This window comes from Saimiri boliviensis, chromosome 5 (genome assembly GCF_048565385.1).
Source record: "Saimiri boliviensis isolate mSaiBol1 chromosome 5, mSaiBol1.pri, whole genome shotgun sequence".
Taxonomy (NCBI): Eukaryota; Metazoa; Chordata; class Mammalia; order Primates; family Cebidae; genus Saimiri; species Saimiri boliviensis.
The window spans coordinates 74,583,993-74,600,980 of NC_133453.1; the positions used below are offsets into that span (position 1 = coordinate 74,583,993).

General features: G+C 34.3%; 1 protein-coding gene across 7 annotated transcripts in view; it reads left to right on the top strand.

The window, feature by feature from the left end:
* Positions 1–16,705, top strand: part of SCN3A (sodium voltage-gated channel alpha subunit 3) — a 108,961-nt gene extending 92,256 nt beyond the window's left edge. For all 7 annotated transcript variants that reach the window (XM_074399577.1, XM_074399572.1, XM_074399575.1 and 4 more), the window contains 7 exons: positions 4,527–4,649; positions 7,107–7,379; positions 8,100–8,153; positions 8,960–9,097; positions 10,338–10,442; positions 12,296–12,566; positions 13,480–16,705. In XM_074399577.1, coding sequence (XP_074255678.1) covers positions 4,527–4,649; positions 7,107–7,379; positions 8,100–8,153; positions 8,960–9,097; positions 10,338–10,442; positions 12,296–12,566; positions 13,480–14,675 — 2,160 coding nt within the window. In that variant the 3' untranslated portion in view covers positions 14,676–16,705. The remainder of the gene's footprint in view (positions 1–4,526; positions 4,650–7,106; positions 7,380–8,099; positions 8,154–8,959; positions 9,098–10,337; positions 10,443–12,295; positions 12,567–13,479) is intronic.
* The last annotated feature ends 283 nt before the right edge of the window (positions 16,706–16,988 follow it).

The following is a 16,988-nucleotide window of genomic DNA, read 5'->3' on the forward strand; positions in this document are numbered from 1 at the left end:
CCTGGGTTTCTGCTGCTCTTTCTTTGATGAGAAAGTAATTATTCCTGTGCTTCCACAGTCCAGAATGTTTTAAAACTCTTGTTGTCTCCTCTCATTCTCTTTGTATTCCTTTGCTTTTCTTCTAGTTGAACTTCAATAGGGAGTATGAATAAATATGTTGTTCAAAGAGATAGATTATTGTAAACGTTTAGAAATACTCTACGTGTTTTACTATTTGGTTAATGGCCTTTCACTGGATGAGTTGTAGGAGCTCTTTTTATTGAGGAAATTTAGTATTTTGTCACATGTGGTAAGAATATTTTTCTGACTTGGGCTTTTGTCTAGACTTTTTTTGTCATGTAGAAGTTTTTCATATTGATTTAGTCAAATTTATCAGACTTTTTTTCTGTTGGTTTTCTCATGTTTATGAAGACCCATTTTAAGACTATTGAAAATATTCTGGGTTTTTGTTTTTGTTTTCAGTATTTTAGTTTGAGAAGTTTTGTTTGTTTCTTTGTCCCTTAGTTTTTATTTTATGTTTTAATTTTCAAACAAGCCAGAATTTAATTTGGTGCAAGGTGTGAGATAAGGCTCCAGTATTATTTTTCTCAATTTGGCTTCTCATGTAATGAATAATCAGTTGTTTTATTTCTCCTCTCATTTAAAATTCTCTCCTTATCTACATGCTAAATGTCAGTATCCACATGCTAATTTGAGCTTTATTTTGTTTCATTCATTCCTTTGTCTACTAATATAACAGCTTTAATTATTGTAGATTTATAATTAATACCTGGTGAAATTTGTCCACTCTGATTGCTTTTCTTCTTAACAAAAGTTTAAATTATTCTTATGCTGTTATATTTTCTGAATTAATTTTTAAAATTTTGTAGTTCAAAAACACTCCTACGCAAACTTTTCTAAAAGTTAAGTTAAAAAACGCATTCATCAGCCACCTAAAATAATTAGATTATTGTTTATAATAGTTTTTCACTTGATTCCCTTGTGGGTTTTTATTTTTAAGTTAACAACAAGAAATCTGCAAATAATGATTCCTCCTACTTATCTAATCCTTATAACTCTTCTTTTTCTGTAAAATGTTAAATAATAATGTTGGTGATGGGCATATTCTTTTATTCTGATTTTAATGAGAATGCTGATAGATATCACCATTAAAAATTATACAAGCTTTTAGATTGAAATATATCATCAAAATATATGGAGGTGATATATGTATTTTATCTTTTGTTTGTTCGTGTTGAACTTTAAACATTATCTTTAACCATTTTCAAGGGAAATAATTTCCTATTGCTTCGTTCCTTAACCAATCACAGGATTTCCAAACTCTTCTTTGGACCCATCAACTTCCTCCTGCATTATTCTTTTCTTTCTCAGTCTCAGCTGCCATAGGAATGTGGAAAGGTGTGGACGACAACTAAACCAACCCCTGACATCTCTATTACAGTCATTTCCATTTATTTGTTGTGTAGTGTGACATGGAACCTGAGTCATGTAAATTCATATTAAAAATTTAGTTTTTGGAAATAGGCATCTGTTATACTTTGCACACGTTGGCAAGAATGCCTTTTGTGTTCAGCACAAAAGAAGTGAAGATTAAAACACCATGTATTGAAAGTTTGGGGACAAATTTGCTAAGGTGAAAAACACATTAGGCTAAAAAACAGAAGACGTAAATTCGATTTATATGTTTACCTGTTGCTCTCTTTTCTTGAATTGGTCATTTCACTATTTTGAGACACAAAGATAATGAGTGAATCAGATCACTGTGCAAATGTAAAGCATTCTACCAATGTAGGACATTATCTTCAAATTTTCTGTATGTTGCAAATCTTTAAAATTCCAGCAAGGAGCTACCTCTACTTGTAATAGAGATTTGAAAGATCTTATTTCAAAATCACTTTTAAAGCATTTTTTTTCACATCAGTTAAACCAGTAAAATAAGGTTTTGCCTCATACAAAATTACATTGTAGCTTAAGTGAAATGCAAACCAGAAAAAAGATATTTATGTATATGATTGATCAAATTGTGATAATCTTCTTAGAGTGATTTGCATGGAAAAAACATTTTAAGTTACTTAAGTAAACCAATCTGCAGAGAGTATTCTTAGAATCCTAACGATATTTTAAATTCCCTTTATTTACCTATATAAATCAAATATGCAACAGATCCCAGAACAGATTTGTCAGGAAATCCAGTGTCAGGTAGTTTTTGATGCTCTCCCTTGGGAACTTCTAGAAACTCTAGGACATATGTAACCTAGAAATGTGTTGCTAATTTCCTCTGATCCTCACTATATTGTAGCTGCAACTCTGGCACTAAGTCCTCTGGGCCATGGGGCCCATTAAAATAAGTGCAGCTTCATTAAGCTCAGCTTCTCTAACAACACACAATTCCATGCCATGTAGGGTGGTGCCTTTCAACCTTTGAACCCATGACTTCCTACGTTTCCAGCACCCACTGTTCTGGACATTACCTCACTTTTTTTTTTTCTTTAAAGTGACGAGAGGCTCTCACTCTATAACCCAGGCTGGAGTGCAATTATGTGATTATAGCCATTGTAATCTCGAATTCCTGGGCTTTAGCAATCCTCCTGTCTAAACCTCTTAAATAGCTAGGACTACAAGTACATGCCACTATCCTGGGCTAATGGGTTTTTGTTTGTTTGTTTGTTTGTTTTTTAAATTTTTTGTTGAGATAAGGTCTCATTATGTTTCGCAGGCTGATCTTGAACTGCTGGCCTTAAGTGATCCTCCCAAAGCAGTGGGATTACAGGCCTAGGCCATCAAACCCAGTTTTTCTTTTCTTTTCAAAGCATGAGCTTCTTTACCTCAAGGTGCTGAGAATTCTGCAGCCACTTCTCTTTAAAATCCCACATCTCAAATAAAAGACTTTGTTGGGAAGTTGAGAAATATCTTCAGATAGTAACTCCAGAAACAAAGAAGCTGTTAATGCCTCCTGAGGAAAAGGAGCATAGAACACAGAAGCCTGTGTGTTCTCTAATAACCTTTCCAATCTTTCCAGTCTTCTATAACAGCAAACCCAAGACAGAAATGAATAGCTTAATCAATTTTCCTGCCACTAATCAAGTTTAGCAGTCAAGTCATGTATTATTCTGTTCGATTCTTAAAAAGGATGATAAATTAAGCAACGAGAGGACAGTGGCTTCATATACTTTTAAAGCCTGGGTTCTGATTTTGGCGTTCTTAGGCAGATTATTGATCTCATTCTTCTTCACAAGATTGTTGGGAGGATTCACTTAAATCCATTTTCAACAGCCTTTTTTCTTGGGAAATTAAGCCCTATGCCCTTAAGCCATTGTGGATATAATGAATTAATTTATCTCTTATGCATCAAGGAAAGCACTAGTTGGGTCCCATCCTTGCAAGAACTTAGAAGATAGTCATTCAAATCATTTTCTATGCTCTATGATTCAGGTGAAGAAGAAAACATTTCTAATGGATGCAGAAGGTTAAGATATGCTTTGAAGTCAGATCATTTGGGTTCAAGTTGCCAATTCTACCTATTAGCCGTGCATCCTGTTTTTGGTGTGGACAGGCAGTGGCGCTCAAACTACCTCACACATAAAATGGCAATAGTAATGGTAGCTATTTCTTTGGATTTATACATGAAGACATGCAATTATATTGAAATAAAATTAAAGAAAATAAAGTTCCTCCTCCATAAAAGGACATGTCATCTTTGTTCTTTCATATATTTAAGTAAAATTTAGTATAAATACAGGTAGAGTCTTATCAAAAACCAGAAGTTCTAATCCAAAAATCCAAAATCCAAAATGCTCCAATGAGCATTTCTTTTGAGTGTCATGTTAGCATTCAAAAAGTTTTAGATTTCTGATTTTTAGATGAGGGACACTCAGCCTGTATCAGAAAGCTGTATCATCACTCTGAATGATGATAAAAGTTTTCCCTGGAATAATTATTTATCCAACGTATTTTGACAAAAGTATATCTGAGCAGTCAGTGTTAGACATGTTAAGAGAACAAGTTTCATCCCTGCTGATAAAAAATAAATAAATAAATAAATAAATAAATAAGACTTCTATGATCTGGAAAGGGAGATATCTAATTAGTTAACGCTATTACGTGGTAAATGCTTTCAGAATACGTAACCAAGATACTACATAAATTCAAGAAAGAAACAGTATTTCTAATCAATAATATTAAGCACAGATCCATGGGGGATCTGGCATTGAACTCAATCCTGAATTATCAGTGGTATATGCACAGGTTGAAAAAGGGTCCATGGTATCTAACTGGAGGCATTGACAAATATCTAACTGGAGGCATTTACAAATGTTTATAAATATGGGCAAGTATTCTGGTTTCATTGGTAAGCAAAGCAATAATATGAGACTGGCAATATAAGATGATCCCACTACGTGGAAGATGAAAGTTGCCAAGGTATGTCCAAATTTGTACTTAATCTGCACTAAATAGATACATCCTGTACCTTCAGTCAACAGTCTATTTCTTGGTAAACTAATTAATATAGTTTTTTCCTTTTGTAGGTTTCTTTGGTTAGCCTGGTGGCCAATGCTCTTGGCTACTCGGAACTCGGTGCCATCAAATCCTTACGGACATTAAGAGCTTTAAGACCTCTAAGAGCATTATCCCGGTTTGAAGGCATGAGGGTAAGAAGAATAGACACTCTATTCATGTCAAAATTACATGTAGGTAATGCTTTAGATAGAGAAGGGTGCCATACTCTTCTGATATGTATTTCATAGAATTATAAAATTAGGCAAAAATTTTAGAGATCACAAAGCCTTGCCTTCTGAAACTGGAGTTTATTTAAACAGGCTCTCAGAATTTTGAGGGGGCAGAACTGAGACTAGCATCCAGGTCTGCTTGTCACAGTTCAAGAATGTTTCTACAGCATCCAAAAACCTTGGACTGCCAGTTATTTCTTTTTGTTTATACACCTTGAAATGACTACTGACTACTGACATTCATCCAAGGTGGGGAGTTTCTTTCCTTAATAGTCTGATTCCTTCAAAATTGCTAGTAATGATTGAAAGGTACAATGGGATTTGTGTGCTTCACTACTTGAATTAATATCAGTAATAAAAATTATTGCATAAGGAAACAACATTAAACAGCCTCTAACAAATTGCTAAATGCCAACCAAAGTGGAGGGTTAAGGTAATTAACTAAGCATTTCAGGCAGTCTCCCAGAGTTTGTTTTATAGATCTTTTTTCTAATTGAGCATTCTGATTAAGGTTCACTTTTTCTATAGCATTTGTACTTTCCTCCACAGCTCTCTTCCTTAATGCGTATATTATGCATCTAAACATTAAATTACACTTATTATAGATACACACTCATTTGCCATGACCCTCAGTAGAATTTAGCACAAAGGCCAGTTTTGTTTCATCTGGTTTGCGAGTGCATGTGGATATTTAATTTCTTCTAGAACATAGGGCTTTTATGTTAGGAGTTGGTTTGTTTGGGGCAATAAAGCCTTGACTTTAAAGTTCACTCATGAGAAAGAATTAAGCCACTCTCCCGACTCTCCAGAATCATTGTAATCAAAGAAATATTTGGTTTTCACATTGTAATTTCATTTCCTTGTTACTGCTGAAAGAAGATAGACAAGATAAAAGTTATAAAGATTATATACAATTTCAAGTTCTTTTCAAACCAAACTTTTACCATTACTGATTTTAAGCTCTCATTTGGTTCTACGGTTTCCTATTAATAGTTCATTTTTGGGGAGAGATAGCACTTGAGCAAAATTTAAAACTTATAAATTTTCTCTAATCTGAAAAATATTACAAGTTGGAAATTTTAAATTCAGTCATATAGCAGAATTAATATTCCAAATGCAAAATATGATAATTTATTATGCATTTATTTGAAAACAGGAGAACTCCTTGCTTGTCCAAGCTCGTACCAAGCTTGTTCAATCCGCCTTATTTTGTTATTGTATTGTTCTTCTGTTTTGTTTTAGGCTTTTAACAGCCTGAAGCCATGGTTTTTAGTTTCTGTTTCTAGTGATAAGTGGAAAAGAGGGATGAGAAAGGGGCTTTACTAGCCCAATTCAAAACAGAAACTAAGAACCCAGTGACTGTATTCGCTCCCTGGCAAGTATAATTCATATGGCTTAACTTCCAAAAGAAACAAAATTCAAGTAGCATATGAAGTGTTTACAATTTTGGATTTCTGATTTTGATGTCAGTTTAAGATTCCTTGGTATTGATTTTTAAAATAATGTTTGCAGTATTTTAAAATAAAACAATACTTTTATTTAATATAAATGCTTAAAAGAATAGTCCAGTATAAACTCAGATTACATTAGAAAAAATTACTGTAGACTTTCATAAAGATTTCAAAATACATCTTAATATATTCTGAATTTAATGAAAAGTAAAATGAATGAATTTCCCTTTCATGAAATAGGTCAGCCTAGGCTGAGGAAGTAGCATGTGCTCCAAAGTGAACATTTAAGAAATTGTGAAGTAACAATAATGGAAGCATATCCAGTACTGTTACATCCAGAGATAAATGTCACCGTTTCCCCTAATTTAACATACCTTTTATAGTGAGATCTACTAATAAGGGAAATAGGGGAAAAAAGGGACCCAGTGAATTCTTAATCTCATTCTTCATAGTCAAAAAAAGTTAATGTTATCTGAGAATATAGATTTAAGGCATTTTTAATACTTTGTTTATTGTAAAGGGTTTATTCACTCGCTTTTTCAAATCATCATTCATTCATTAATACTCTCGAAAATTAAAATGTTTTGCTGAAAGATGATTATTTTTTCTGTTGGCATTTAATGTATCTTTCTATTCTTTCTTCCCCAGCATACAAACATTTTCTGACTCCATCTTACTCTACCAGGTTTTTGATGATTTCTTTTCATTCTGTAGCATATTTTGCTTTCCTTAAATCCTTAGCTCTTTAGTTGTGTCATTGTTTGTTTTCCCTCAAATATGTGCTAGAAAATATTAGAAGCAACAACTTGTCCACCTAGATTTTTATTTAACTCTTTACAAGCACATATTAGTACTAAACAAATACATTGAAGGAATAGTTTCCATTCTAAAGGTTTCTCAGCTATGTTCCCCTCGTTTTCTCTTCTAGGTGGTTGTGAATGCTCTTGTTGGAGCAATTCCCTCTATCATGAACGTGCTGTTGGTGTGTCTCATCTTCTGGCTGATCTTTAGCATCATGGGTGTGAATTTGTTTGCTGGCAAGTTCTACCACTGTGTTAACATGACAACGGGTAACATGTTTAACGTTAGTGAAGTCAACAATTTCAGTGACTGTCAGGCTCTTGGCAAGCAAGCTCGGTGGAAAAACGTGAAAGTAAACTTTGATAATGTTGGCGCTGGCTATCTTGCACTGCTTCAAGTGGTAAGTGGCTACTGTAAGAGTTTTGAAACAATGTTTAAGATGTTTCAAGAAGATTATTTTCTGATGTTGTTTGGACGACTAACATTTGACAGTATAAAAGAAATTAATGATAACACCTATAATATCAGCTTGAATTGATCATAAAAAAAGATGTTATGGTTGTTTTATAATATATTTTCCTCAGTGTTAAGCTTTTAGTATGTTTTAATGTGATTTTATATTTGTTTTCTTTTTGTTATTATATTTTTGGGTACTGGTATATTTTTAATTTTCTCTATCAATTATTGCCAAAGGAACTATTTTAGGTATTAAAATAACAACGTATATTTGTAGTGATGAATTAAATGTGTAAATCATTAGATAATTTATTATACCAATGTCTAGGAAATATGATTCTACTATGTGTGAAAATGCAAATCATAGAGCTTACCTTTTGCTATATAAAGGAATTGGGACTGAGATGGCAGTTTCATGAATAAACTCTTTCGCTAAATTTTAGTGTAGGAAGAAAATAGAATACTTTCCAGAGAATGAAAGAAACAGGTTCCAGACTTTAAATACAAATGTTTTTCTACTTCAATTTTATTTCAGTCTCTTCACAGGAAATTTTATAATACTGTACAAAAAGTTATTTTGTATAATACTGTCATTTTTTCATCTGGTTAAATGTCATTGTTGGATAAAATTTTTATGAAAAATTCAAATATATTTTATTTACAGGCCACATTTAAAGGCTGGATGGATATTATGTATGCAGCTGTTGATTCACGAGATGTAAGTATCACTGAAATATTATTTATAGGTACTAGATTTCTTATAGTGCATATTGGTGGTGATTTAACTGAAAGACCCAAAATTTTATATTAGAACATTTAATATTGCATACAAAAAATGAACAATCTGCTTCAATATAGATGATGCTTGATTAATATGTGCCTAATACATAATATATATCTAATATGAAAGGATATCTAGATCCATGGATTATAACACATTAGGTTGGTCCATTAAATGAGACCATTCTGAGTGGCAAAGTTGCTCAATGGCAAAGTAACTTGTCTCTCCCTATCCCTGGAAAGTATGATAAACCAGACTCTGTAAAGCAGCTTCCAAGAATATCATTATACTGAAAAGCAAGCAAGTTTCAGGGACACTCAACTTAGAAAATAAAAATAACTCCACAGAACACATCCGTGCTGAATTTTCCTCTTAGAAGTTGAAGATCTGCTCTTAAAGCCATATTTCCAAAATCCAGCATTTCCAAACAAAACTGAAAATATTGCAAAAAATTATGACTAATATTAGACTCAAAATGTTTTCCCTGATTATATCACCTTTATGTTAAAGAATATGTTACAGGTAAGGCACAATGGAAAACAGAATCAAGAACAATCATAAAACTAGCAAATTTTCTTTTTACTAGATCATACTAGTTTTTAAAAAATTGTTTTTGCAGAACAGTATTTCAGGGCAACACAAAAGTAGCACTGTATTAAGTAACAACACTCAATAAATTACTGATTTGATGTAAGTATTCATAGCATATTTTAATATTACTTAATATTTTCAATATCATTTAGGTTAAACTTCAGCCTGTATATGAAGAAAATCTGTACATGTATTTATACTTTGTCATCTTTATCATCTTTGGGTCATTCTTCACTCTGAATCTATTCATTGGTGTCATCATAGATAACTTCAACCAGCAGAAAAAGAAGATAAGTATTCTTCAGCTTTTATCTTTCTTCATTCTGAGGTTCCGTTTGTTAATGCAACAAAATAAGCAGGATACTTGTAGTCATAACAGACTTAAATCATGTTTATATTGTTTTCAGTTCACCATGTGGTTATTTAAGCTACAGGGATTCCAGCCTCTACTCAGTGGCTCCTCTCAAAGTTTATCCATGGGATAGCTTTCCAACTCAAAAATGTGTCCACTTGTTCAGACCATCCAGTGGGTCTCCAGTACGTTAGCTTGGCTTACAGAGCCTTTCAGAAATTACCCTCACCCAGTTTTCCAGCTTTATCTTTTCCTGCACATCATTCTATACATGTGCATTTCTCTACTACGTAGTCACCACCCATACATCTATATGAGTTTTCTGCCCTTTTCTGAACAAGCATTCTCTTGTACCTCCATGGCTTTTTGTGATATTTTTTTCATCCTGGAATGTTTTGCCTAGCAAACCCTTAATCATCTTTTAAGGCCTAGCTTAAGGGTAAGCTCTATAACAGCTTGTCTCTGAGTCTCTGAATTCATTGTTACCTCTGAAGTACATTTTATTTTTTTTGTCATATAACCATACACTGTCTACCTATGTTTTCAGTTTCCTGCTCCATTTAGAAGCAAAATACTATATCTTATATATTTATGTAATTCTGATACCCAGAACATTGTTTAGCACACAGAAAGTGTTTAAAAACTGTTGAATGAAGAAGTAAAAGTACCGGCAGTGAAATGGACCAAGGAATGTTTTCTGTTTTACAAAAATATATTTGAGACCCTTGTGCCGACTTTTAAACATAATATAATAAAGTTAGGATCCTGTAATGATCAGAGTTTTGTGTATGTAAGGACTTTGCTTAATATTAAGATATTCAGGCCGGGCGCGGTGGCTCAAGCCTGTAATCCCAGCGCTTTGGGAGGCCGAGGCGGGTGGATCACAAGGTCGAGAGATCGAGACCAACCTGGTCAACATGGTGAAACCCCGTCTCTACTAAAAATACAAAAAATTAGCTGGGCATGGTGGCGCGTGCCTATAATCCCAGCTACTCAGGAGGCTGAGGCAGGAGAATTGCCTGAACCCAGGAGGCGGAGGTTGCGGTGAGCCGAGATCGTGCCATTGCACTCCAGCCTGGGTAACAAGAGCGAAACTCCGTCTCAAAAAAAAAAAAAAAAAAAAAAAAAAAAAAAAAAAAAAAATGTTAGGATTGTAACCAGTTTTATACTGTCTTTACTTTGGAGGTCAAGACATCTTTATGACAGAGGAACAGAAAAAATATTACAATGCAATGAAGAAACTTGGATCCAAGAAACCTCAGAAACCCATACCTCGGCCAGCAGTAAGAATTACTTGTCTCCTCTAATGTTCCAAAGCTTGTGGCCATGTGGTCATATTGAGCAATGCTCTGGAGCAGAACATATTAAGTGATATCAGCGATATCAGCACTATAGAGCCCTAAATATAAGGTTCATATTTTGTATCACAGTTCACAACTTCTGCACTCATTAGAAGTTATCACATTCTAAAAATGGAGGTAATATTCTTTATAATTTGTGAGTTGAAAATTTCTAGCTCAGATTCCCAATAACTGCTTCCAAAGCAGGGTTCACTTTCCTGCTACCAACAGCACAACTGGTTCCTCCTCCTCTACCCTTGCCATCCCACCCTCCATGGTCTCCCGCTATAGTCTTTGTTCCCTCCATTCTTAAGACTAGAAAATATTCCTATCCTGTTTAGAAAGGAAAAGAGGTCATCAAAATTGTTTGTTCACCAAATACAACAAAACATGAGAAGGCATATTCAGAATGCATACTCTGTAGAGCCTCATGATGACGGAATGACGTAATAACGGTACATTATGTTCACAGAGCTGGACTCTAATTCAGCTATTTTCTGAGATAGGTAAGGAATAAGGAAACTGAGGCCCAATGAAGATATGAATCATGCTCCAAGTCACAAATCCTGTAATTGCCAGAACTGGGACTTGACAAAGTCTCATATATTCTCTAAGTGACTTTACCATATTTTTAAGACTATTTGGAGCTGAAGTGTGAGGGAGCAGGGTAAGAAGGGAAGGGATGGAACCAACTTTACTGAAGTCCTTTAAAAAGGAAAACATGGTCAGTTCATGACCTTTGATTTTTGGTAAGCAATGAAGTTTTACTTTAACTTTTTACTCTAAATGATTAAAAATATATTTCTTTAATAAAACTATATTTAATCACCATATTAATATAAGAATCTTTGAAAGCATATTGTTTCTGAGATGATTGTTAATAAGACAAATAAAAACTGTTTAAAGTAATGCAATTTTGTTAACGCATAGGTAAAGAAGGACAGAGGGAAAAAAGTACGGATAAATTAACAAACACATAGATTCACAGAGCTAGAGAAGTAGAATTCAATGGAAATGTGAGTGATGTATTTTGAGGGAGGGAAATAAGACATAAACCAAAATTTCTAAAGTACTGATAAATAAATTGATGTATTTATCTATCTAAATGTCTGTTATATTAACCTAGTTTGTAAATCTTTCTTATTAGTTGTCACTATTTTTATAAAAATTATTATACTTATTCAAATAAAGCAAAGACTATACATATTATCAACGAGTTGCCACAATTTTATGTTTTTGTTTTTGTTTTATTTTTTGAGAGACAGGGTCTCACTCTGTCACTGAGGCTGGAGTGCAGTGGCAAGCACAAACTTGCTCACTGCAGGCACAAACACCTGGGGTCAAGTGATCCGCCGCAGCCTCCCTCGTAGCTGGGACTGCAAGCATGTGACATCATGCGGGCTATTATTTTTTTTTTCTTGAATAGAGATGAGCTCTTGCTGTGTTGCCCCAGCTGATCTGGAACTCTTGGCCTCAAGAGAGTCTCTGACTTCAACCTCCCAAAGTCCTGGAACTATAGGCATGAGTCACCACACCCAGCCATAATTTATGTCTCATTCAGCTTTGTCTTTCCATAGGACCTAAATAAAAAAAATATGCTTTGTTCAGCTATATGAATCTTCTTTTTCCACTTTTTTTTTAAATATGAAGAGGAACCAAGCACATAAAATTGTTTGGGGTAATATGAGGAGGGTGCACATTCATCGCCATATGCAGAAGGGCTTTATCTACAACTTTACTGGATCAGTACTTATGAAATATATATATAACTTGTTCTCTCTTCTCTCACTTTCTAGAACAAATTTCAGGGAATGGTCTTTGATTTTGTAACCAGACAAGTCTTTGATATCAGCATCATGATCCTCATCTGCCTCAACATGGTCACCATGATGGTGGAAACCGATGACCAGGGCAAATATATGACCCTAGTTTTGTCCCGGATCAACCTCGTGTTCATTGTGCTGTTCACGGGAGAATTTGTGCTGAAGCTCGTCTCCCTCAGACACTACTACTTCACTATAGGCTGGAACATCTTTGATTTTGTGGTGGTGATTCTCTCTATTGTGGGTAAGAACAGCTTAATTACCAAGAGGTGCAGGTGCAGAGAAACAGTTGTCCCTGGGCCTTCCAGCTGATAAACATAGAAATTAGGTCTGAGAATAATAATGCATATAGATCAGAAGTTCAACACTAACATATTTGAATAAAACCTGGGTTTATTCACAAAGCTAACTAGTTAGAAACCATGTTAGGATTAGCAGGTTTGGGAAATGGATGAAGAGGATGGGAAGCACACATTATCAGATACTCTCCTAATCTTAAACAAAGGTCACAGACTAAAGAAAGAGACAGATGGCTTAAAAAAACACATCATTATAATGAAATAAAATTGGTACTGTAAGAAGCACTGAAGAGGAAGTAGCCATCTCTGCTGGAATAAGTCAACACAATCTTCCAGAGATAAAGGTGATGCATTCTATTTGGGTCTTGAAAGAAGAGTTGAGATTTAATAGGAGAAAAAGAGAGGGGAATTATTGAACCCCAAATTTAGAAACTTCAGCTTTAACCTCATTGTCAAATACGGCCCATCTTTCTCAAACTGAAGAATATCACTAAAGAATAGAAGACAATATATTCAGAGATTTCAGAAATAATTTTTGTTTGTTAATTGCCACAATTCATATGTAGAGATAACTATTCATAGAAATTGGGTGAATATAATCTTAAATTGCCATGCTATTATTGGAGAGTATTTGGATTTTGCACAAATTCATATTGGTTTATGACATTACAGAATCACTGAATAAAACTCTGTAATCTGTAATTGCTAATGTCAGATTAGCAATTAGCAGCGGATCCAAATATTTAGTAAAGCCTCATACTTATAACAAGTTTGTTGTTTTCATAGACATTTTAAAAAGATAAAACTATCATATAAGTGAAAGATATTCTGTTTAGCTGTGTTCTATATTTTCCATAGGTATGTTTCTGGCTGAGATGATAGAAAAGTACTTTGTGTCCCCTACCCTGTTCCGAGTGATCCGTCTTGCCCGAATTGGCCGAATCCTCCGTCTGATCAAAGGAGCAAAGGGGATCCGCACGCTGCTCTTTGCTTTGATGATGTCCCTTCCCGCGTTGTTTAACATCGGCCTCCTGCTCTTCCTGGTCATGTTCATCTACGCCATCTTTGGAATGTCCAACTTTGCCTATGTTAAAAAGGAAGCTGGAATTGATGACATGTTCAACTTTGAGACCTTTGGTAACAGCATGATCTGCCTGTTCCAAATTACAACCTCTGCTGGCTGGGATGGATTGCTAGCCCCTATTCTTAATAGTGCACCACCCGACTGCGACCCTGACACAATTCACCCTGGAAGCTCTGTTAAGGGAGACTGTGGGAACCCATCTGTTGGGATTTTCTTTTTTGTCAGTTACATCATCATATCCTTCCTGGTTGTGGTGAACATGTATATTGCGGTCATCCTGGAGAACTTCAGTGTTGCTACTGAAGAAAGTGCAGAGCCCCTGAGTGAGGATGACTTTGAGATGTTCTATGAGGTTTGGGAGAAGTTTGATCCCGATGCGACCCAGTTTATAGAGTTCTCTAAACTCTCTGATTTTGCGGCTGCCCTGGATCCTCCTCTTCTCATAGCAAAACCCAACAAAGTCCAGCTCATTGCTATGGATCTGCCCATGGTCAGTGGTGACCGGATCCACTGCCTTGACATCTTATTTGCCTTTACAAAACGTGTTTTGGGTGAGAGTGGAGAGATGGATGCCCTTCGAATACAGATGGAAGACCGGTTTATGGCATCAAACCCCTCCAAAGTCTCTTATGAGCCTATTACAACCACTTTGAAACGTAAACAAGAGGAGGTGTCTGCTGCTATCATTCAGCGTAATTTCAGATGTTATCTTTTAAAGCAAAGGTTAAAAAATATATCAAGTAACTACAACAAAGAGGCAATTAAAGGGAGGATTGACTTACCTATAAAACAAGACATGATTATTGACAAATTAAATGGGAACTCCACTCCAGAAAAAACAGATGGGAGTTCCTCTACCACCTCTCCTCCTTCCTATGATAGTGTAACAAAACCAGACAAAGAAAAGTTTGAGAAAGACAAACCAGAAAAAGAAAGCAGAGGAAAAGAGGTCAGAGAAAATCAAAAGTAAAAAGAAACAAAGAATTATCTTTGTGTTCAATTGTTTACAGCCTATGAAGGTAAAGTGTATGTGTCGACTGGACTTCAAGAGGAGGTCCATGCCAAACTGACTGTTTTAACAAATACTCATAGTCAGTGCCTATACAAGACAGTGACCTCTCTGTCACTGTAACTCTGTGAGACAGGGTATCAATTGACAAGAGGTTGCTGTTTTTATTACCAGCTGACACTGCTGAGAAGAAACTCAATGGCTACCTAGACTATAGGGAGAGTTGTGAAAAGTGTCACTGTAATGACACCAAACACCTTTAGTACGGTCCTTGCATCCATTCTGTTTTTAACTTCCATATCTGCCATATTTTGACAAAATTTGTTCTGGTGGTTTTCATGGTCACTGATTCATAGTTTATTCATAATACCATGTCACTATTTTTGTAATGAGGTTTACGTTGAAGAAACAGTATACAAGAACCCTGTGGTCCTACTCTACAAGTGTCTCAAATGATCAAACAAAGGTGTTTTGCAGGATAGAGAAAATTTTTGCTCAAAACCAGAAAAAGAATTGTAATGGCTACAGTTTCAGTTACTTCCATTTTGTAGATCACTTTAATTTTGAAAGTATTTTACTATGTTATGTTTGTTTCTATCTGAACAGTTATGTGCCTGTAAAGTCTCCTCTAATATTTAAAGGATTATTTTTATGCAAAGTATTCTGTTTCAGCAAGTGCAAATTTTATTCTAAGTTTCAGAGCGTTATATTTAATTTTGATCAAATGCTTTCCAAAAAGGTAATCTAATAAATCCATTTTAGAAAAATATATCTAAAGTATTGCTTTAGAATAGTTGTTTCACTTTCTGCTGCAGTATTGCTTTGCCATCTTCTGCTGTCAGCAAAGCAGATAGTTTATGTCAATTAAATACCCTATGTTATGTAAATAGTTATTTTATCCTGTGGTGCATGTTTGGGCAAATATATATATATATATAGCCTGATAAACAACTTCTATTAAATCAAATATGTACCACAGTGTATGTGTCTTTTGCGAGCTTCCAACAGGGATGTATCCTGTACCATTCATTAAACATAGTTTAAAGGCTATCACTAATGCATGCTAATATTGCCTATGCTGTTCTATTTTACTCAATCCATTCTTCACAAGTCCTGGTTAAAGAATGTCACATGTTGGTGATAGAATGAATTCGACCAGCTATCTGTCCATTACGTCAAGCTGAATAATTTGAAATTATTTACAAACACCTTTACTTTTGCACTTTTAATTCAACATGAGTATCATATGATATCTCTCTAGATTTCAAGGAAACACATTGCATACTGCCTAGTGACAAAACTTATACTTCATATTTTGCTAAAAACATGTCTAAAACTTGTTTAAATATAAATAATGTAAAAATATAATCAATTTTATTTGTCAGCATTTTGTACATAAGAAAATTATTTTCAGGTTGATGACATGGCAATTTATTTTACTTTATGCTTTTGCTTTTTATTTTTAATCACAATTCCAAATTTTGAATCCATAAGATTTTTCAATGGATAATTTCCTAAAATAAAACTTAGATAATGGGTTTTATGGATTTCTTTGTTATAGTATATTTTCTACCATTCCAATAGGAGATACATTGGTCAAAAACTCAAACTTAGATCATTTTCTACCAACTATGGTTGCCTCAATATAACCTTTTATTCATGGAAGTTTTTTTTTAATTCAGCTTTTGTAGTATTTACGTATGCAGACTAGTCTTATTTTTTTAATTCCTGCTGCACTAAAGCTATTACAGGTAGAACATGAACTTTGTTCTTTTTAGCCATGAACAAAGTGAAAAAGTTGTGCAATTACCTAACATGATATAAATTTTTGTTTTTTGCACAAACCAGAAGTTTAATGTTAATTCCTTTTACAAAACTATTTACTGTAGTGTATTGATTAACTGCATGCAGGGAGTTGCTATTACTGAAAAGAATGGTGAGCTACATCATTATTGAGCCAAAAGAATAAATTTCATTTTTTATGCATTTCACTTATTGGCCTCTCGGGTTTTTTGTTTTTGTTTTTGTTTTTTGCTGTTGGCAGTTTAAAATATACATAATTAATAAAACCTGTGCTTGATCTGACATTTGTATACATAAAAGTTTACATGAGTTTTACAACAAACTAGTATATGATTCACCAAGCAGTACTACAGAATAAAGGCAAATTAAAAGCAGCTTTGTGAACTTTTATGTGTGCAAAGGTTCAAGTCCACATGTTCCAACTTTCAGGTTTGAAATTAATAGTAATAACTACCTATAATAGCTGTCAAT